This window comes from Chiloscyllium punctatum, chromosome 4 (assembly GCF_047496795.1).
Source record: "Chiloscyllium punctatum isolate Juve2018m chromosome 4, sChiPun1.3, whole genome shotgun sequence".
Lineage (NCBI taxonomy): Eukaryota > Metazoa > Chordata > Chondrichthyes > Orectolobiformes > Hemiscylliidae > Chiloscyllium > Chiloscyllium punctatum.
The window spans coordinates 33,496,454-33,519,752 of record NC_092742.1 but is presented as its reverse complement, the minus strand read 5'-3'; the positions used below and the strand labels follow the sequence as shown (position 1 = coordinate 33,519,752).

The following is a 23,299-nucleotide window of genomic DNA, read 5'->3' as shown; positions in this document are numbered from 1 at the left end:
AAACACTATTTTTGGATTTCAGTTTTACTTATAAATGTAAATTAAAATTATAATCGTGTAGAATCTTAGTGTGACAACATGGCTGTGCCTGCTGTTTGGAAAGGTATATCCAATTTATTGCTACAGCCATGCATTTCTTGATAAATGTGCAAATTAGTTCTCTTTGAGTAATTGTCCTCCCAAAGTTTCTCATGTTTCTCAGATTTTATTGACCCTTGTACTCAAGTACAGGTTGAGAAAGTTGTGGAGGTATTGGTGGTGATCTTTCAGCATTCACTGGAGTCTGGGAGTGTCCTCAACGACTGGGTAATGGCTAATGTAACACGCCAGTTTAAAAAGGGGTGGAGGCAGAAAACAGGCAATTATATATCAGTGAGCCTGACCTTGGTTGTTGGTGAGATTTTAGAGTCCATTATTAAATGTGAGAGTGCAGATAATGTAGAAATGCATGGTAAAATAAAGTTGAATTGTCATGCCTGTGTCAAGGGAAAGTCATGCCTGACAAATCTTTTAGAATTCTTTGAGGAGGTAATGAGCAAGTTAGCAAAGGAGAGCCAGTGTACATGATCTCTTTGGATTTACAGAAGGCCTTTACCAAAGTACCGCATAGGAGGCTGGTAAATAAGATGAGAGCCATGGTGTCATAGGCAAAATACTGTAAAATATTATCTGGCTATCAAAAAAGGCAGAAATGTAGGGATAAAGGGGTTTTTTGTTTTAAAAGAATATTTGGTGGTGACTAGTGAAGATAACTTCTTGGTTGATAAGGAGATCAAGGATTATAGGGACAAGGCAGAAGTATGGGATTGAGAAATGTATCAGCCATAATTGAATGGTGGAGTAGACTCAATTGGTCAAATGGTCTAATTCTGCTCCAATATCTTATGGTCTGACACCACAAAGTCACCCTAGATTCAAATTAATAATCAATTTGCATTCCAAGTCCATCAAGGCAGTGCAATAACACCAAAGGTGGGGGATTAGTTCCTGATTTATTCATTGAATAATTATTTATACCAGCTGCCATGTGATTCATATGAATGCCTCCAGAGTCTGGACTTGGATTTGTGGATTACTAATCCAGTGGCGTTACTACAAGATCACCACCTCCCCTGTAATACATACACTCTATTACCTTTATTAGCCTCTTTTGTTACTTCAAAATAAGTTAATCAGGTTTATCAGATATGATCTGCCTTCAACAAGTTCATACTGAGTGTCTATTATTAACTTCCAAGTCTACAATTACGAATTCGTTTAAACTTTGACAGTGGTCTCTTGTAGATTTTCTACTGCAGATGTAGATTGATTGGCCAATATTTACCAGAATTCTTCTCCCTTTTTGGAGCAGGGTGGGATCAGCAAACTTGTTTTAACTGGCATCTTATTCAACTAATCTTGATAAACTGACAACATTTTCTGTTTCAAAAACTGCAATGTCAGTATTTAGCTGTAAATAAAGTATGTGATATGGGCATTATGTTTATATTACTTAGTATGTTTTTACATTGATTTTAAGAGATATGTTGATGTTTTTACATAGAGTTTTAAGAGATATTTATGTCTGGAAGCTTTGCTTCATCAAGGTTTACTGCAGTTATGCGTGCCTTTTGATTTTCCGAAATATTTGATCACTCTGGCTCCCCTAGGTGCTAGTTAATAAAACATTTGCTATGTTTGCAATTATCCAATTCATGTTTACCACACTCGTAACCAAGGAGAAGTGAATCATTATGGTCAGAGGATCTACTAACTCTTGAATTGCTCGTAAACCACAACATCATATCCTTTTTCATTTCTAAACTGTGGGCACCAAGTATGTGCTGGGCCCACCACAACCTGAAATTTCTGAACAAGAGGACTATCAATTAAACTTCCCAAGCAATTAGCACAAAGTCAGCGCATCACATCTTTCTAGACATATAGTTACCAACCGACGTACTCTGACAGATATTGGTTCAGGACAGCTTAATAGTCATTTGAGAAAAGGTAATTTATTTAAATCAAACCAATAACAATTTATTCATGTTCAACTAACTTGCTGGAGCTTTTTTGAAGTGAGGGTTGATGAGTAAGCCTGTTAATTTAGTAAACATGATCTTCTACATAACAAGAGTTGAAAGCAAATTTAGACATATGGATAAGAAGTTGACTGAGTGTGTGACAGGAAATTATAGTAGTCGAAGATTGTAGTGGCATTCCCTATGACTGTTTGGGACCCTGTTCTTCCTGATCTGTATAAATGACCTAGACGCTGTACAGGGCACAAGTTCAGAAATGGCCTACTTCTGCTATTACATCAAGTGTAACATAATTTTACTAGGAGAAGGGAGGAGGAACAGTACAAAATAATGGCTACCCTTCTAAAGGGGCTGTAGGAATAGAGGCCTGGGACTATATGGACACATCATCCTTTCAACCTTCAATAAGTAATAAAGCATTTAGCGTCATGGATTTCATAACTAGGAGTGTAGAGTTTTAAAGCATGTTGAACCTGTGTTAGACACTGGTGTGTGTCATGGAGTATTGTGTTCAGCTCAAGAAGCAATGTGAAGGCATTAGAGTGTGTTCAGAAAAAGTTCATAAGACATGTTACAGGATGTGTAGCTTCAATAATTTCAATAGATTCAAGAAGTTGGGACAGTTTACTCTTTGCAGAAGAGAAAGTTGAAAGGAGATTTGGAAGAGGTGCTCAGAATATGATTGGAAAAGTCAAGGTAAATAGAGTTACTTTTTCATTGAGAATCAGGGGACATAGATTTAAGTTAATATCAGCAATTGCTGGAAATTCTCAGCAGATTTGGTTCCAAAACACTACATTGGACAAAGGCAGAAAACTAGCCACCAGAATACATGAACACCAACTAGCCACAAAAAGACATGACCCACTCACTAGTATCCTTATATACGGATGAGGAAGGACACCACTTCGACTGGGACAACACATCCATCCTAGGACAAGATGCATGGCATTCCAACCAGAACTCTATCAACAAACACATTCACTTGGATCTCATTTACTGCCCCCTGAGAAAAAGAACATCACCAATCCAAGGAAACAAACACATAAATAGAAAACGAGTCATACCACCTGTGCTTCATCTAGCAGCGCACTGATGATATCGCCTAGTATGGTGATGTCTGAAAACAAACCTTCCAGCTCAGCGAGCAAACCTACATCCATTATAGGTTTATGGCAAAAGAAACAATTATGATATGAGAAAATCCTTTGGTGCGTGTGTGATTCGAATCTGCACTGCACTGCCAGTGTGTGGTGGAGGCAGGTTCAGTCATGACTTTCAAAAAGGAAATTGGACCATGATCTCAAAGAAAAGATTTGCAGGGCTATCTGCAATGCAGGATGAGTGACAGTAGGTGAATTCTTCTTGCAGAGAGCCAACATGAGCGCAGAATGAATTTGTGGTTTAACCATTCCACAATCGGCTTTGTGGTCCTTAGTAGGATTCACTCAGACTCGGATGGCATCCATTGTGAAGCCTGCTTCTGTTCCTCGAGCAGGCATCTGTGGTTTCTGCCAAAGCTACGATCTTCCCCAGAAGTATGTAAGATTTTACAAGGGAGTTGCAGTTCTAATATCCAGAGCAAAGTTGTTCTTCTCATTTTTGCATCCATAGGACATGAGCATCTCTGGCTGGATTACTTACTATTCATCGTTAATTGCCTCTGAAAAGATGTTGGTGAGCTGCGACAGTCCATCTGGTATTTGTACACTCACAACACTGTTAGGGTGGCAGTACATAGATTTTGACCCAGTGATGCCAAAGGTACAGTGGCATCTTGACTTGGAAATAAATTTGTAGGTGATGGTGCTACCACATAACTGCTGTCCTTGTCCTTCTAGATGGAAGTGGTCAGTGCAGGTCAGGCAGCATCTGAGGAGCAGAAGAATCAACATTTCAGACATCAGCCCTTCATCAGAAATGAGGCTTGTGGGCCAGGGCTGAGAGATAAATGGGAGTGGGGGGTGGGGTTGGGGAGGGGGGGTGAGGTAGCTGGGAAAGCGATCGGTAGATGAAGGTGGCGGAGAAGGTAGTAGGTCAGGGGGGAGTGATGGACCGGACCAGAGGGCTGTGCCGAGTTGGAGGCTTGGGACTGGGATAATGTGAGGGGAGGGGAAATGTGGAAGGTGTTGAAATCCTCATTTATCCCAGGGTCCCAAGGTGGAATATGAGGTGTTCCTCCTCCAGGGGCCAGGTAGTAAGGGTTTGGCGATGGAGGAAACCCAGGACTTACATGTCCTTAATGGAATGGGAAGGGGCGTTGAAGTATTCAGCCATGGGGTGGTGGGGGAGGTGGGCGCAGGTCCCAGAGATATTATCTGAAATGATCTGGAAGAAGACGTCCTGTCTTCCTGATGTAGTGGAGACCACGCCGGGTGCAACTGATGCAGTAGATGACATTGGTAGAGCTACGGGTAAACTTGTGATGGATGTGGAAGGATCCCTTTGGGCCTTGGATGGAGGTGAGGGGTATGGTGTGGGTACAGGCTTTGAACTTCCTGCAGTGGTAGGCAAAGGTGTCAGGTGTGGACCAGATGAGGGAGTCGCGGAGAGAATGGTCTTTTCGGAACGCTGTTGGAGGTGGGGAGGGAAATATACCTCCCGTAGTGGGTTCTGTTTCGAGGTGACGAAAGTGATGGAGGATGATGCGTTGTATGTAGAGGTTGGTGGGGTGGAAGGTGAGGATGGGGGGGTGCGTAGTTCTGTCCTTGTTGCTTGGGAGGGGTGAGGTTCAAGGTCAGTGGTGTGTGAAGTGGAGGAGATGCGCTGGAGGGCATCGTCAACCATGTTGGAAGGGAAGTTGAGATCGTGGAAGAAGGAGGCCAGCAGGGACTTTCTGAGGTGGAATTAGTCATCCTGGGAGCAGATGTGGCGGGTGCAGAGGAATTGGGAATAAGGGATGATGTTTTTACAGGAGGTAGAGTGGGAGGAGATGCAGTCTAGGTAGCTGTGGATGTCGGTGGGCTTGTAGTGTATGTCTGTGGTTAGCTGGTTGCCAGAGATGGTGTTGGAAAGATCCAGGAAGGAGAGGGAGGTTTCCGAGATGGTCCAGGTGAATTTGAGGTAAGGGTGGAAGGTGTTTGTAAAGTTGGACTGTTCAACCTCCTCATGGGAGCATGAGGTGGCGCCGATACAGTCATCGATGCAGTGGAGGAACAGGGTGGGGGTTGGCGCCGGTGTAACTGCAGAAGATGGACTGTTCCATGTACCCGACAAACAGACAGACATAGCTGGGTCCCATGTGGGTTCCTATGGCTACCCCTTTCGTTTGGAAGAAGTGGGAGGATTGGAAGGAGAGGGTATCGGTGGAAGGGTACTGGTTGGGACAGCGTGAGAGGAAGAAATGAAAACAGAGGGCTTGGAGACCCTCTTCATGGCGGATCAATGTGTACAGAGACTGGATGTCCATGATGAAGATGAGGCGTTGGGGGCCGGGAAAACAAAAGTCTTGCAGGAGGTGAAGGGAGTGGGTGGTGTCCCGAACATAGGTGGGGAGTTCCTGGGGGGACAGAACAGTGTCAAGGTAGGAAGAGATTAGGTCAGTGGGGCAGGAGCAGGCTGAGACAATGGGTCAACTGGAGCAGTTTGATTTGTGAATCAGCAGTGTGTACTAGTGTGTATCAATGGTGGAGGGAGCGATTGCATGTAGATTTGTTGCCAGTTGTGCTTTGTCTTGGATCGTGTCAAGCTTCTTGGGTGTTATTGGAGCTGCACCCATCCAGCCAAGTGGAGAGTATTCCTAGTTAGTGCCTTGTAGATGGTAGAAAGGCTTTGGGGGTCAGTTATTCACTGAAATTTCTTGCCTACTGTTGTAACCACAATGTATTTACATGGTAATACAGTTGAGTTTCAGGACAATACAGTGTATCATCGCAACAATTGAGACTCTAGCAAGAGAACATTGAAACACACTACCTGACTGGTTCAGGCACTGGAGTTACACCTTCAGAAGCCCAGTGGCCTGTTGATCAGGTGTCACTGGTTATCTTCTCTCTGATGCTTCCCGTGGTGGGCCAGGAGCTAGCTCACAAATATGTCCCTTGTCACCAAGGATCCATTCTTGCACTTTCAGTGTAATCTGAGGCAGCGTAGAGTCGTGGAGGGTGAAGGCATCATGACTGTGTCTTCTGGAGAAAGAGTACACACATGGAGGAAGTTAATACTGCAGTCAGACAAGTTGGCTGGATTGAGTGGTGGAGATGTACCCTGCTGTGATCTCTCTCTAAATGAATATCCTGTCCCCCATGGCCATCAGTGACAAGTTGGTGAGTTTTGCAGATTTTTAAAAGTAATATTAAGATCTGCAGCAAGAAAAGATGGTCAAGACATTAGGACTTTGAGGACCTCTACCAATCTTGTGACCAGTGCAGCAAGGCATTCAACGATGAGACTGACATCTGTCTGTGACCATCTACCTGGAAAGTTAGTCCCCTGTGGCACTAGTTCTGTCATCTCCAAGCATCTCTCTCCGTCTTTGGTGGTTTCTGTATTGAGGATGTGGCCTCAGTAGCTGTCCTGTCTCTCCTTTCCCTTCCATGTTCTCACATTGCCCAGGGTTTTAGCTTCCCAGTGGAAGGTGTAACATCTCCTCACCTCTGGGGGGCCTGAGAGTCATGCCTGCATTGCCAGCTGGAGACTCCATTCTAGGTAAGTGAAAGTGAGGACTGCAGATGCTGGAGATCAGAGTTGAGAGTGTGGTGCTGGAAAAGCACAGTCGGTCAGGCAGCATCCGAGGAGCAGGAGCGTTGATGTTTTTGAGCATAAACTCTTCATCGTAGGTGCTGTTCACTTATCCTTGGCAGCCTTGTTACTCTTCTGGACATGTGGTACCAGTGGAATATCCGCCTCCTTCAGTGTGTCAGTACTGAATGTTCATGTGCCACCTGAGCAATGCCAAGTGAACACAGTTCCTGATTGCCCCCTAACACTCTTTTTGCTATGGGACCTGGGTAATGTTCTGTGGCATCTATGACTGGCTTATCACTCTTTAACCAGCCACGCTGACTGGTAGTCTCTGAAGGCACAGTCTACCCTTTCAAAACTTTGAATTTCCAACCACAAAAAGCCTTTGTGCATCGCCACCAGCCACCCACCTCTCTTTTCTCACTTTTGAGGGAGTCTCTGAAAAATTCAGGCCTCCCTTCTGCCTCTTTAACATTTTGTGTTTGAATATGACATTAAACAAAGTTGCTTCAGCAATCCCTGCATTCACTGTTTAAAAAATGGAACCTCTTCACTGTTTCCAACATCCACCATCAATGTCAATGGCTTATTTGTATCCTATTTTGTTTAAAAATATTCTATTAAATGCCAAGTTAAATCATTGGCTCTCGATAAGAAAAAAAGACCTGATTTAATAAAATCAATAATGATATTTTGGCAGTGAATAGCTCTCTATAACTCAATATTTTGTATCTTTCTGGTGCTTCAATCTTAAATTGTGCTGCACCATTGACTGATTCATGCTGTGAAGTCAAATGGAATGATGTAGTAACATTCCACTGTTCAGTTTTTCGTACTTTTAATTTGGGAGAATTCAGGTTCTTTGACTTTAAATTGATTTTATGAATAACCACTTGGCAATAATATGAAACTCTCTCTTAATGTTTGTGTACTCCTTTTAACAGACTCCCTTTTTTTTCAAATTCTATTTGCTCATTCAGATACCTTTTGACATGTGATGTGGTTTTAGTTTTTTATATGCATGGGTATGCAGTTACTGCATGCAGTATAAAATTGAGACAGCACCACATCAGCTTTGTAATCTTGGAAAATTGTCAATTACTTTTAATTGTGCAGTAGAAGATCCTGTTCTAATTGTGCAGTTTGTCACCAAGCTGGCTGGTGGATGGAGTACTATCAATATGAAAGCATTACTCTTTTTATTGTTTTTAAGATGTAAATTGTTTTGTTGTAATATAGCTGTACTGCCTATAGTTGATCTTAAGACTGATTCTTAATTGACTATCTGAGGTAATAGGCTTATAGGAAGACTGCTTCTAAAAAGTTGAAGATTGGCTTCCTCATTAAATATCAAGCTATACTTTATAGAATTATGCATTGTAGAATTCTCACCCATTTAGCTTTTTAAAGAATGTGGAATTGCATAAATATCTATGGACTGATATTAAGTGGTGAATATTAATCTTTTGTGCAATGTTCTGCATAGAATGTGCTTAGTAAATGCTCTGAAGAGTGAGAAAATCAAAGATAAGTTATGAGTGCCGCCCTTTAAATGGGTGCTGAAAGCTGAGTAGTTGTAAAAAGCTGTTTACCTGTTGCACAGTGCCTTGTATTTTATTTTAAAACTGATTTATGAAAATGTCTATGCAGTCAAATGTTCGTTTAAACCCATTGCATTGAGGAGGTGAATCCAGCCACCTGGATTTCTTCTGTGAATGTAACTTGTTAAAATCTTGGCTAGGTGCTCTAAAATGTTTTGCAAGCGTACAAGTAAACTTAATGTCTGAATAAAGCTGAATAAATTTGGGTTGATAAGGTTCTATACTACTTTTGGCTTCCTCTTATTTGTTATAGGAGGACTACAATCAACTGAGACCTTTCTCTTATCCAAACACTGATGTGTTTTTGATCTGCTTCTCTGTGGTAAATCCTGCATCATACCACAACGTGCAAGAGGAGTGGGTGCCTGAGCTTAAAGCATGTATGCCGCATGTGCCTTATGTACTGATTGGAACTCAGGTATGATACCACATTACAAAGACCTGGGATGGATGTTTTTTCTCACTCCATCTAGCTTCTTTGCAAAACCATTAGTTTTCCATTAAAACCTTATTTCTCTGTGGGTGATGTTTTTCACTTAAGGGAAATAATAAGAAAACTGCAAAATAAGTGAGCTGATATATTCCAAGTGAAATACGGTCACATTTGTAGCAAAACCTGAAGGCAGACTGTGAAAGTGTTTTCATAAGTTGACAGCTCAGTTCTCCATTGCACAGGACATCAAGTTTTATTTTATGGAAATTAGCTCTCGTGGTAAACAACAGTGAGTGCTCTGGTAAAGTTATTATACTGGAAAGTAGATATGAAAGTCTAACATTTTCCCATTAAAATATATTTTGCAGATTGATCTAAGAGATGATCCCAAAACACTGGCCCGATTAATTCATATGAAGGAAAAGCCCATCACATACGAACAAGGTGTGAAGTTGGCTAAAGAGGTAATTCCTATTTTGGAGAGTTTTGCATGATAAGAATTCTGACTCTATTCAAAATTAGGCAAGTCTCATGCAGGAGCCTTTTTTATGCCAAGACTGGTCACAGTAATGCAGCAGTTAGCGACTGCATGGGGGACAGAATCTTGCATTGTCATGAACTGTTCTCCAGAAAACAAAGCTGATGCTTCAATGCTATTACATTTTCTCTTTCTTTAAAAAAACAGAAAGCCTTTAAGAATGAAAACTTCTGTTGTGTTGGCTTGTATGGGTTTATTTTAAGTGAAAGAAATTGGCTAACAGTAATGTGTTATAGTTTCTTCTGGTAAATTAAAGGGAAATTGCATGAAAAGAGGCCAATCAGCCAATCTTCCCTATGCCAGCTGTTTGGAAGAGTTATACATGGAAATAACAGACCCTTCAGTCCAACTCGTCCATGCTGACCAGATATTCCAACCCAATCTAGTCCCATTTGCCAGCACTTGGTACATATCCCTCTAAACCCTTCCTATTCATATACCCATCCAGATGCCTTCTAAATGTTGTAATTGTACCAGTCTCCACCACTTCCTCTGGCAGCTCATTCCATACACTCACCACCCTTTGCATGAAACAGTTGCCCCTTAGGTCCCTTTTATATCTTTCCCCTCTCACCCTAGACCTATGCCGTCCAGTTCTGGACTCTCCCACCTCGGGAAAAGACCCTGTCTATTTATCCTATGCATGCCCCTCATGATTTTATAAACCTCTATAAGGTCAGCCCTCAGCCGCCAACACTCCAGGGAAAATATTACCCAATTTAGCCTGCTCCCCTGTAGCCCTTCATACCTTACATATTCAAGTACATATCCAGTTTCCGTCTAAGTTGCTGTCAAATCTGCTGCCACTAATAAAAGGAAAATTCTCTCTAACCCACCTGTGGTTAGTTACACTGCTAGTTTGACACTATCAGGTACAGAATGCAAATTCCATCTCTCAAGACTATTGTCACCTGAACACATGTGAAGTGAATTATTTGCTTTGCCAATCTCAGAAAGTAGGAAGTGATGTATCCACTTGCTCCAATTTAAAAAAGGTACCGCGTTAAGTTCATAAATTGTCGAACAATTTTGATAGTCTCCTCCCCCCGCTGAACAATTTTCGACTTTGGCTCGAAGAGTATTCTCAGAAGGTGCCAAACTCAAGTGGAATAAGACTGCTTCTATTAATGCTGCAGTCAGGTTCAGAACTTTGTATCTGTCATGAACTGTTCTCCAGAAAACAAAGCTGATGCTTCAATGCTATTACATTTTCTCTTTCTTTAAAAAAACAGAAAGCCTTTAAGAATGAAAACTTCTGTTGTGTTGGCTTGTATGGGTTTATTTTAAGTGAAAGAAATTGGCTAACAGTAATGTGTTATAGTTTCTTCTGGTAAATTAAAGGGAAATTGCATGAAAAGAGGCCAATCAGCCAATCTTCCCTATGCCAGCTGTTTGGAAGAGTTATACATGGAAATAACAGACCCTTCAGTCCAACTCGTCCATGCTGACCAGATATTCCAACCCAATCTAGTCCCATTTGCCAGCACTTGGTACATATCCCTCTAAACCCTTCCTATTCATATACCCAACCAGATGGGTATATTTGGCCAAAAGGTTGCTTCTTAGCCTAAACCAACATTTGTTTCATAATTTCAATAACAAGCTTTTTTTGTTGTTTTAAAAAGCTGAAAAGGCATTTGGTAGTTGTTATTTATTTATAAAAACCAATGTCCTGCTGTGAGAAGCTAAGAAGGTAGACATTTCTCTCAAAACTCTCTCATTGGTCTTCACTGCTTCATTTATGCATTCTAGGTATGCTGGGAATTTTGCTGATAGCAGAAAACATTAATGTTCAATTAGCTGAGAAAAGAGTTTAAGAGCCGGGAGGTTATGCTGGAACAATATAAGAAGTAAGTTAGGCCATTATAAGAGTATTGTGTGTGCTGTTCTGGAAATCCACATTATAGGAGTGGAGTGATTTGAACTGGAGAAGGTGCAGAGGAAATTTACCGGGATGTTGCTTGGGCTTAAGAGTTTGAGATTGGATAGACTGGATATGTTTTTCTTGAAGGAGAGGAGACTGAAGGGAGTACTGAATACAGAACTTGCTCAAAGGCAGGAGGCAGAAGGTGGTTGTGGAGGGTTGCTTTTCAGACTGCACCCCTGTGACTAATCGTGCACCAGAAGGATCAGTGCTGGGTCTACTGCGTTTTGTCATTGAAGGGTGATAGGGGTAGAAATCATAACATTCAAGAAGTGTTTAAGATGTGCACTTGTGATTCCAGCGCATACTATGCTATGGGCCAATTGCAGGAAAATGGGGTTAGAATAGTTAAGCAATTGGGATTGGCACGGATTTGATTGGCCAAATAGCCTTTTTCTGTGCTTTGGTCGCTATCATTCTGACTCGAGCTTTTGAACATGAGCAGCTAAACTTGGAATCGCATATCAAAGAATCATAGCTATGTTTGGAAACAATAGTCAGTTTATCAAAATTTATACTGAGATTGGGAGCAGATCAAAAACCATTTGATTAGTGATGTAATTATTTAATTTCAATATTGCTTTTTTTGCTTCGATGTATTTGGCTGTTACCACTATTTGAGTGCTTTAAAAACTTCAACATGCATAGAACCACTGTTCTTTAAATGGGCAATAAATGTTGGCCTCACCAGTGGGGTCTGCAATTTTTAAAAAAGCAGTTCAATGGTAGTTCCATAGCACCATTTATGTATTATGTGGTCCAAGTTTATCATTCATTGATTTTTAAAAAAAAATTCTATCAGCTGCCATGGTCGATTTGAACCCTTGTCCTCAAGAGTATGAGTTGAATCCACCGATTATTACCTCTGTGTCACTACCTCACCCTAAAATCTACAATATTGCTCTGTAATTTCAGGTAAACTAATGCGAAATGGGATCAGCAATGACCGAGCACTGTCCTAACCAGTTTGGACATTTTTTGTAATGTTGTGTAGTTAAAGGAAACTAAAGTTTCACGTTTTACACTTCAAAATTTGATGATTTTTTTTAATGGCTCATAGTTTGTACTGTGATATTAAGAATCTACAGTATGCCTGAATGTTTTAATTAAAATTCTTAGCTAATTTAAACCCATGTGGCATCAGATTCATATGGCAATAGATGTAAACCTAAACTAGATTCACAACTGAAAGCAAAAGTGGATTTCCTTTATTTTGTTTTTCAGATTGGAGCACAGTGTTACCTGGAATGCTCTGCCCTCACACAGAAAGGATTGAAAGCTGTGTTTGATGAAGCAATTTTGACAGTTTTCCATCCCAAAAAGAGGAAAAGAGGTTGTGCAAAATGTCGTGTGTGTTGTGCAATAATATGACGGAATGCACAAGGACAAAGGAATGTTGCAAGAAAGCAAGTTCTGGTTGACTAATAAGAAAAGTTGATTGTAAAAGCAGTAAGCTTTTTATTTGGAAAAGGAAACAGAAAATTCTTTCCTGGTTCCTTTAATATGAAGAAGAGATGGAGAGCTGGTCCAGTGAGGAATCATCTGCAGTAGTGGACTAACTTTAAAACTATCGAACCTCACAAATGTCATATTAGTTTACTGCTAAGTACCGGTCACTTTTCAATTTGCCAGGCATACATCTTCTCTTGATCCTGGCCGCAAAGCACTGAGCCATTGTTAAAAAAATGTCTGTTCTTACGGCAGAGATGTTACTGGGAAGTCTGAGGAGTAAAAGAGCCAAAGGTGTTAGACAGAACACATTGAAGCACTGCATCGAAAACCTGTTACTTTTGGCTAATTTTTTCGTGGCCTTATGCAGCTATTTATAAGCTCAGCTAATGCAATTTGAAGACCTCAGTAGTATTTATACTGTACTGCTTTCCTTAAGCTGGACAAGCATTTATTGCAACTTACAGTAGACATCTGAACACTTGTAGCCATGTAGGGATTAATGAATAACTCATTTAAGCTAATATTTCTGAAGCATTGTGATGATGGCCACATGACATCATTAGCAAGCTGGCATTACTTTATAACATCTGCACTACATATCAAATTGAACACCTAAGATTTTAAATGAGATCATGAAATCCTAGCTTTCCTAACTCCATAACAAGTTAACTGATTCATTTCCATCTCTCATGATGACAACTTTAAACATTTGTACCCAAGCAACATATATTTGTTTTTTGTTTGTTTTTCTTAGTGATGACAATGACTTGCATACTCCATTTTAAGTATACCTTCCTCTGACTAAAATTCAAGTAGCATTTTAGGTAAAACCAGGATTCATGGTGTTGAGTTTTGTAGAAAGGAGTAAATCTACTCGCTAAGTATGTTTGCAGCATCTTGCATTGGTGTATTGATGCATGGCATCACTGGGGAATGATTCTTTTACTCTAGTACGTTGATACTGAGCAGAGGGTGGGTGCACTTCCAAAGCAGGGAAGAGAAAATTAGAAAGGGTTTCTAACCGCTCATTCACGTACAACCTTCTGGAGACAGAGGCCTGCGATCACATCACCAGTTCTCTACTTGGCTGCAGTCAATAGTGCAATTAAGCCAGAAAGTAGAAATGGGGAGGAAAAATAAAATGGTCTCAGTAACAAGTAGCTTACTTGCTCTCTGGCATTGACATGCATTCGATCAATTAATAGTAAAGAAGCTTGCTTCAGGCCTTCCTGTGACTTTTTTCACCTGACCTCCTGCTACCAACCTAAGCAAACCAATAGTTGATGAGGTAATTTGGTGAATAGATTCTCTCATTACTCCTTCCATGATAAATATCTAATGTATATTATTTTTCCATTCTTTACACCATTTTTTTTTGTTTATTTGTCCTAAATATTCAAAAGTAATGTTCACTTTCTGAAAGTACAGTGTCACATTTTGGATGCAAGCTGCCTTGGACCACCTTCAGGTCAAGTAGAACAAGTCTTTTTTTTTCATTCAGACTGGTACAAAGGAACACACGAAGCTACGTTGAGGCTATGATGTTTACTGAGCTACATATCAACGTGACCAGAAAAGTCTAGTAGGGATATCTTCATGCTGTACCTCAGTTTGACTTGAATTCAAGTGCTACTGGAAATCCAGAATAACTCTCTTCAATTCATGAAACGTTTAGCCTAGGATTTGTCGGAGTTTGTCAGCTTTATAATGTGCCCTATTAAAGTTCTTCCCTCACCCTTCATCTCAAATGTTTGTCCTGTAAGCTGTTGGAACTGTAAGCTAATAAGGGCACAGTGAGGGAGTGAAAAAGGACATTTGGAGCATTGATAAACAATGAGACCTTGAGTGTAACTCATTTAAGTAGTGAAATTGAAGTTTTGAGAAGGAAACTGTGGAACGATTGAGCAGAAGAGTGAATTAGAGTCAAAGAATGTGCAGAAAGTATAATATGGAGAACTAGGTTGGAACTGAATGAGAGAGACAGACAAAAGTGAAGGGAGAATTAGAATTTAAATATCAATGGTGCTATTCATCCTGCAACTTGTGGTGATTTTGCAATTCACAGGGTATTTCCTTCCTTGCCACAAGTTACCAGATGATTTACATAGTTAATGAAGGTAAGTGCCACTAAATCACCCATAATTTGGTAAATTCTGGACCATTAATAAATACCAGCTAAAAAATGGCTGGTAAGTATAATTTACGTCCTGACTTAAGTTATGCAAATATATGTTAGTTATATTTATCACTTGAAATTAGGGTTGTGCTGACAACAATTATTCTGTGTAAAATGAATAGCACTCCAATTTAACTAACTTTTTTGTTGAGCTGAATCATTTCAAACTGTTCCAACAACTTCCAAGCTTTTCAGAACAATACAGGCGCAGTCAGAAGGTGTTAGTCATCCTGATTTGGTTTGCCAGAATAAGATTTTCCAAATGTATTTACCAACACTATCAATTCTGCTATCATGTCACTGGGACTTTCAATCTGTTTCCTTCTATTTGCACAGTGTTTACCAGATATTTTCTGAGTGTTTGGAATCATAACTTTGGCATTTTGCAGAGCCATTTTCATGAATGCTAACTTAGTGCGACCTTAATTAGCTGCATCCTGTTAAGGTTTTTGTTGTTACTTAAGTAAGCACAAGTCAATGTTTTTGTGTCTCAATTTTATCATTTTGCATCGCCATAACCAGATATTTGCGCCAGTGGTAACTGAAATCAATAAATATGCCTGATATGATAAGATACATTCCAATCAGTCATGCCTGGCTCTTATTAGTTGTTTTGTTAGTAAGAGCTGGCTTGCAAGATCCAACATTTTATTTGCATTTCTTGCACATGCAAGTGGCTACTATTCACCAGCTGGCAAAATAATGTAGGTCAAAATTTTTTCAGGTACTTTGTGTTCAGGAGTTTTCTCAGTCATCACAAGTGACGTGAACTTGGGATCACCACAGAGTACATTGCCCTTTTTTGGTTGCTTAGTTACCTATTCATGAAAAGGCTCCTGGAATTAATGCATTCAAAGTTTTTTTGGGGGGTTTTCAATACTTATTACATGCAGTTAAAATATGAATATAACTAACATGATCAGGAAGCCAAGTCTGAGAGAAAACGTGGGCTATGGTATCTCAAACTCAGACTTTGGAGGCTCAAAAATGAAGAAAATCTAATGGAATATCTACCATCACGTGATTTCACGGACCATGAAAGTTTGAGAGAAGAAGGTGGAATTAGTGTATAGTTTAAATGAGAGACACATTACCTCATTTGTTACTAGATATGGTATCCACAAAACATCACATGGAAACGTTATCAGTATGCGAAATAATCTGAATGTAGATAGTTACACGTCTAAATACAGACAAATTCTATATGAACTGCGAGCTCTGATTTTCTAGGCTGAACGATTCATTAAGTTTGAGCATTCAGAAATGTTGTTAAATGGTAGCGTTCTAACTGTTCCTATTGGAATCCATAGTTAACATGAATTTTTTTAGTAGGGCTGCGTTGCTGCATTTCAGTGATCTGCCAAACTTATGGGCAACCAAACAGGAAACTCCTTTGTTTTCAATTAAAACTAGTTAAGATATAATTTAATGTAATAGAGGTTCTGATCTAATCAACTGATTATATTTTTACAGATCTAATTAATTGAGCATTTGCTACTATTTTATTTGTCTCTGTTCAGCAATCTTTATTTCTTAAGAGTCAATCCAGGCTTGTACTATTTTAATTACTGTATTCTTACTGATATCCTGAACATTGCAGCTTGGAGTAGGAATCCAACTTTTGTTTCATGCATGGAAGGACTATATGTACTTGCAAGTTCAAAGGTATATTTTCTGACAACTGACAAAATGGGGATTACAATCTTGAACTTGCATTCTTTTTATTGAATGAAGCACAATACATATGTATTCACCTCCTCGTTTATTCTATTGCAATCAACAGACAAGTCTGTCAACATCTGTTAGAGTGAAGCAATCCATACTTGGAGCTTTATGAAGTTCTTGTATCAGTAATCATTAACAACTATATTAAATTAAACTTTGTAAGGCACTTTAACATATTGACTTAATATACATTGACAGAATAGGCAATATAATTTATTTCTCCTGAAACATTGGACAGTTCACCTTAAATGATCGATTGGGCTTTTATTTTGATGGGCCTAGGTACCAGGTGGGGGAGAAAAAGCTAAGCACAAAATAAACTAGGCATCCTTTCTTTTTGACATTAGTAGATACAAAGCCATGAATAATATCTTTTAAATTACTATGGATGATCATTTAGAAATCAGTTTAAAAAGGAATAACTCTTCATTCAATTGAATGACGTTTTGGTCTTAAATACTGTCTTTACATGCTTTATCTTGCATGTGTAGCCATTAGTAATCATTTGTTTTAAATATATTCAGTTGATGCTGTCAAAAAAGAATTCCCTTGGGATGTTGTTCAAGTGCATCAGGAGATTGAGTGAGACCTCAGTGTAAATATGCTTGGAAGCATGCTGTATAGTTTATTTTCCAATGTATTCTGCATCTTTGCAGTTTATTAGGTTGATTTTCCTTTTAACTAAAAAGACAAATCTCTTATTCAAAAACTTGGGGTGAGTACTGAAAATTGGGCTTGGAAATAACATCAAAATTAGATTTTGCAATTTGAACTTGATTTTAATGGAAGGAAACAAGCAATCATCTCTTTAAGAAATCCAGTCAACAAAACTTGTTAACATTGTGTATGATTACTTCCACTTGATTGCAATAGGGTAAATAGTCCTTAAAGCTTGAAATACAAGTTCAACCTCTGAAGGGTTTTAAGCGAAGGGGATTTTGGTAATTTCCAACACTAGTTTAAAATGGATGAGACCGGTGTTGTATCTTTGAAAGAGAATGGGCTTTAGCAGTTTCATTTAGCAACTGGGAAAATTTTATTAGGATGTGGCATTGTGCTCAGCTTCTTCATTGACCTAAAGTGTTTTCTTCTATCCCTGAAAAATTACACCCCCCACCACTGTCCCCAATTTTTTGCTACCAGTAATCCTCCTTTTGCTGCCTGTGCCATGTCTACCCTCCACAGGTAATAACTTATTCAAAATGACACCACTTGTATCCTGCTTGTACCCCTAAATCCTGTAATTCTGGCAAAATTATCATCCTCAAGTTTTTATTTTTACTAATTTTCTGTGCACCAGTGTGAGTTCAAAATGTTCTTCCTGGTTTTCAAACGTGTCTGTGTGTGTTATTCTTCCCCCTCCTTATACCTGCAAATCCAACCTTTGATGCTCGTAAACTGAAATTCTAACCCCTTCCTAACCATCATGGACAAATCTCTGTAAAATTGCTATGCTCCTTCCCTTTTAAAATCTGAACTCTGCGTCCTGTTTTGTGAAAGCACCTCACCTCCTCTCAAAAACTGCCTCCATCTTCCATTCTGAAAAAATATGTTTGATTCTGTAAAGGAGAAAGTCCATTCTATTTCCCTTCCTCTTTCTCATGCTGTGTACTGTACTATTACTTTGCGTAGTGCCCAGAAATTTTTTCCTGTGCTTGAGAAACACTTTTCAAAAAGAAGTCATGATGGGGATTTGGGTGTTTTCATCCAGTACAAAAAATATGTTCCTGTGATAAAACGTTTTTATGAAATGAGCATAGCACCATGTTTAGATCTTAAGCACAATTTCATAACTTGTGTTTTAAATGGAGGTTTTGTTGGACAAGAAGCAATTAGCTGTTTATTTGTAATGGAAAAGACCAGTTAAGACGATAAGGATGAAACAAGCTGGCATTTATATTTCTTCACTGTGCGAGCTTAGAAAAGGATGAAAAAGTAAAAGAATTCTCTAACCTGCTAAATGCACTCCAGTGTCTTCAGAATTGCTGACAGTAGGCTTTCAACCTGATCTCCAGTGGAAAACGATTCAACAAAAAAAAATACAAAATGTTCAATTTAATTGCATGTAGCATTTAAGGATGGGGATTTGGGTGTTTTCATCCAGTACAAAAAACATGTTCCTGTGATCCAGGACTTTTTCATGGTCAATGGAACATTGTGATAAATGTGCTCGTATATGAGCTTCTCTGGGTGGTTAGTATCTTTTTTTTCTCTGGCCTCAACAGCAATAAACACTGCACATTGAATCAACATATTACTGTGCTATATAATTACAATATATTGCAGCCATTCATCAATAAATGACAACTGGACAAACGTTATTTCCTTCAATCAAGTTGACCAGTCAGCAGAATTCCATGTTAATCTGCCTGGCACTTTCCAGATTACCATTTTTTAAAAAAACAATGCAATACTTAAAACCAAATTGAAATAGGAAGTATTCTATAAAAAGAAATTATTTCTCAGCCCTTTTGAATAAATTTGTGAAATAGGTGGACGGTACACAACAAAGTTCTAATCTATAAAAACTGTGACACTGACTACACATTAAAAGTGATTCACCAGTTGTAAGGTACTCAGGGATGTACCTAGATCATTAAAGGCACTATATGAATGCAATTTTTGTATTTGAAGATGTAAAGAATCTCCAATCCAGACATTATTACACATCTAGTCAGTCTAACTGCACAACAGATTAGAAATTGGACATCTCAACAATTACAAATCCACAATCTAATTGCTTTGCTCTGGAAATATTCTCAATGGAAACCCTGCCTGCTTTTCACTTAGAGACTTCCTGAATTAATTAGCTTTCAAATTTTAGCTTTTTTTTAAAATTGCAATTAGAGACTGGCAAGCAGGTAAACAAGTATTCTGATGATAGATGAGAGCTAGTTGGAAGAAAAGGTTTATCTGTCTCACTGGCCTTGATGGATGGTTGCAGTGGAGAGTGCAATGGAAAATGAGTGAAAATGGTGTTAGTGCCATGCTACACAAACAGATCATTCATTCAGTAGCTGTAATTTGCAATGGAGAATGTATGAAGGAATTTAAAGAGCACTGCTTTGAACTTCAATTTCTCAAGGATATTTAGATGCCACTTAAAATAGTCTCTTAGCATGATCTAATACCACATCAAAATGATATTAATAGAAATTACATCCATATAAATGTGGTGATTGTACAGTCGGTGAATTTTTTTTTCAATGATTCAACTAACTCGTTTGCTTATTTAAGGAACTGGAATATTTCTTAAAACAAGAGTGTTGGGCTGGCTGCTCTTTATTCTTCCAATACTTATACAGTTACTGGCTGTGGCATTTTCCTGACCAGTTTCTCAGCTTAAGTGTTTGTGGTCTTCCAGTCACCAGTTTAATTGTTGGTCAGGAAATACTGTACTTTTAATACATACACAAGTTTTGTGAACATAGCGGTATTTTATATCACTCCACACTGCAATTACCCTTTTTATGAGCTCAAAGAACAGCAATCTACTGCAGGTAAGATGTCTATAGGATTATCAAACATCATAACTTCACTCAGGATAAATAATAAAAGTATGCACGGTATAGTAATTTATCTAAAATTCATTGTATAAGCTGAATGCTGTGTTGCAAAGCACAAGTGTTTTGGGGATGCAAACTTTAGAATTAAAAAAAATCTTATGCCAGTTATTACAATTGTCCATATGTCATTGCTTGATTTGTCACCAGCTCCAACTTAAAATTTTGACTTTATTTTAAGTTTGAGGGCTCTGTCTATCTATCTATCTACCTATCAGTTATATCATCTAGTTAGCAAATTTCCACCACTCTTAACCAGGCGTGATTGGCACTAATTGCATTTTGAAATTATTTGTGTCTATTGTTGATTTCCCTTCAACACACATTAACAATTCTGTCTTAATTCAAAACAAAAATCTGAAGCATCAAAATGCAAGAACCGAAACAAAAGTAGTTCTTTGTGGTTTTCATTTAAAAGGATCTTAATGAAATGTCCTTAAAGAACCAGACTGAACAAATCAATGATGTTGCATACGTAATCATTGACATTTTTGACTTGATAAAATATATCAATTAATAATGAATGTTGGGTCAATTGTTCTTAACAATACTTTTGTGGATTTACTGTTGGCTTATACAGTACATAATGTTTTGATTCATTTGTTTCAATTTACTTTACAGAAGACTACTGCCCCAAATAGCAAAACAGAGTATTAGCTATGTTTTTTAAATGCCTTTCTGTAATATGTACTTTGGGTATAGTAAGTTCTGCAATCATAAGGATCAACTTGACATCAGTGCTTATGGGATTGATACCATGGTTTTGCTTTTCAGATAAGAAGTTAAATTGCAGAAAAAACTGGCCAACATATCTCTACAAGTATTAACGATAGATAAGTACCAGTTGGTGCATTTGAGAATATTTTTCATCTAGCTTTTCAAGTAAGATTCCCTACATCATCCATTCATACTTCCCAGCAAATTTCAATGCATTATCAGTAAATAATAATTATTATTTTGCTCCCAGAAAATGATTTGGGGTGAAGGTATGTATGAAAGATTCTAAACACATGATAAAATATGTAATCAAGGCAACTTTAAAACATAATCAGGTGACTTTATTTCACAATGTCAATTAGTAAGCTGTAGTTGTAAGATCATATTGTTATATCAATTGTCTCCTTTGTTAAAAAATTCAGTTATTAATAAGCATTAATTTACGTCATTAAACTTAAAATGGGAAAGTACCACTAATCTGATCAAATCTTTGTATGTTGCAAAGATCTAAATCATGTGAACATTATGTCTAGATACAGTTCTTGCTCAACTCAGATGAAATAAAAATCATGTAATTAATACTTTTTTTTTCCACTTTGCACAAACTGGTAACCATGAAATCTCTATAAATTACTGTTGGACAGTAATTACAGTTTTACTGGGTAGAATTCTGTGCTCGGAGTCTCTCTCTCTCTTAAGTTGACTAATATGTTTGCTTACAGTATCCAAGTACAATATCTTTTTAGTGCCTTAATATTGTTTCTATGTATTAAGTAAATACAGGTATTAATGTTTCAGAAGAAGCAATAATTTAAACCCAATAGAAACACAAATTCCACATAATTTAACCTTGTTAAAATATGAAAGGCAACTTGTAATTAGCATTTGTATGTGTAATTCCATATTTGCTTTTGATTTCTATGCAACAGATTTAAGTAATCACTTATGACAATTGCTTTGTACTCTTAATTTTTGTATAATTCTGTTTATTGTGCATAGTTTTTGATGAAAGTAAAAGTTTATTGGACGTTGTCGTCTACATTTTGTTCTGATTAGATTTGATGCCTTGGAAAATTTTGAGACATGCTCAGATTTTTTAGTAAGTTGAACATTCATCCTTTTTATGATTGCACTGAAAGGACAGCAAATTATTTATTTCACAACATGGTGCTAATACAATATTCATTCTGTACCTTTTTGACATGCAGTAAAGCTGTCAAAGTAGTGCTAACTGCATTTTACAAGCTCTTCATAATTGAGCTAACATTTGAAGATTGAGGAGGATGGCAAGTGATGACTTAGGATATGTATTTTAAATGAAAGATGGCAATTTAATGGTATGACAAATTTCAAGTCCTATACATTGCAGGGAGTCCAGCAACTAGGAAGATGAAGGCAGCACATTTAATAAGTATTTCAGTCACATTCTTCTACCCCCGCTCACACATCAAAGGTAATGTGATTAACTTAAAGGGGGGTGATTGCCTCCTGAAATAGTGTCCTGATAGCTCATCTTCGTACGTGATGTCACAGCTCAGATGCCAACTCATCAACTCTGTACTGAGCTTCCTCAAGAAGCTAACATTTGCAATGGGTGTGGTCACTACAAATTGTACGGATGTCCATCAACTCCCACATATTACAGCTACAATGTATTCTCTGCCCAGCAATCTCCTAAGTGAATTTCTTAACTGTACTCTTCAGCTGCTGTAATAACTAAGCAAAAAAAGACATGGACAAAAAAGTAACCAGTCAGCTAGCTATCTCCCTATCATTCTGTAGGAACAGATTTAATTCTGTGTAGTTTTTATCTCTGGCCACCACTGCCCTTTTTATGTCGGTACACTTGTCCGATGGTGCTGCCATTCTTTCATGCTGTTTGAGAAGTCACTAAGCCCACTCTCTTGCACGTTTTTTTCCAGAAGCGCAGGACCCTCCTCTCACTTATTCTTCTAATGTCCTCAGTTGTATCTTCAAAAGAAATCCCAAAAAGGAATGCAATTGGACAGACCAAATGGCATTGACTAAGACACCCGTAATGATGACAAACTCTGTTCCCAGTGACGGGACAGACACAACAAAGGTTGAGGCAGACAGTCAAGAGGGAGATAATCTCTGATCCCTTAACACTGACTCTTGACCCTGTGAAGTCTCTTAGCATCCAGCCAAACATGGGCATGGAGATTTCCTGCTGGTTACTAGATACCTAAGTGGGAGACTTCAAACTCAGTTGCCCAGAGTGGCTTGGCAGCAGCACTTCTGATGGAGTCCTCATCTTTACAAACCTGCCTGTTGCAGATGCGTCTGTGTGTGACCGTAAGAGTGACCACCACACAGACTTTGTGGAGACAAAGTCCCACCTTCATAGTGAGGGTACCCTCCATTGTGTTGTGTTGCACTAAGATTCATTCAGCTCATGCAATTCCAGACTGGGTATGCATGAGGTGTGAGCCATCAGCAGCAGCA

At 38.6% G+C, this 23,299-nt stretch overlaps 1 protein-coding gene across 1 annotated transcript in view; it reads left to right on the top strand.

The window, feature by feature from the left end:
* rhoj (ras homolog family member J) overlaps positions 1-21,685 on the top strand; it is a 49,568-nt gene extending 27,883 nt beyond the window's left edge. Inside the window, exons 3-5 of the mRNA XM_072568341.1 lie at positions 8,559-8,723; positions 9,107-9,202; positions 12,425-21,685. Coding sequence (XP_072424442.1) covers positions 8,559-8,723; positions 9,107-9,202; positions 12,425-12,571 — 408 coding nt within the window. The 3' untranslated portion in view covers positions 12,572-21,685. The remainder of the gene's footprint in view (positions 1-8,558; positions 8,724-9,106; positions 9,203-12,424) is intronic.
* Positions 21,686-23,299: the final 1,614 nt, after the last annotated feature.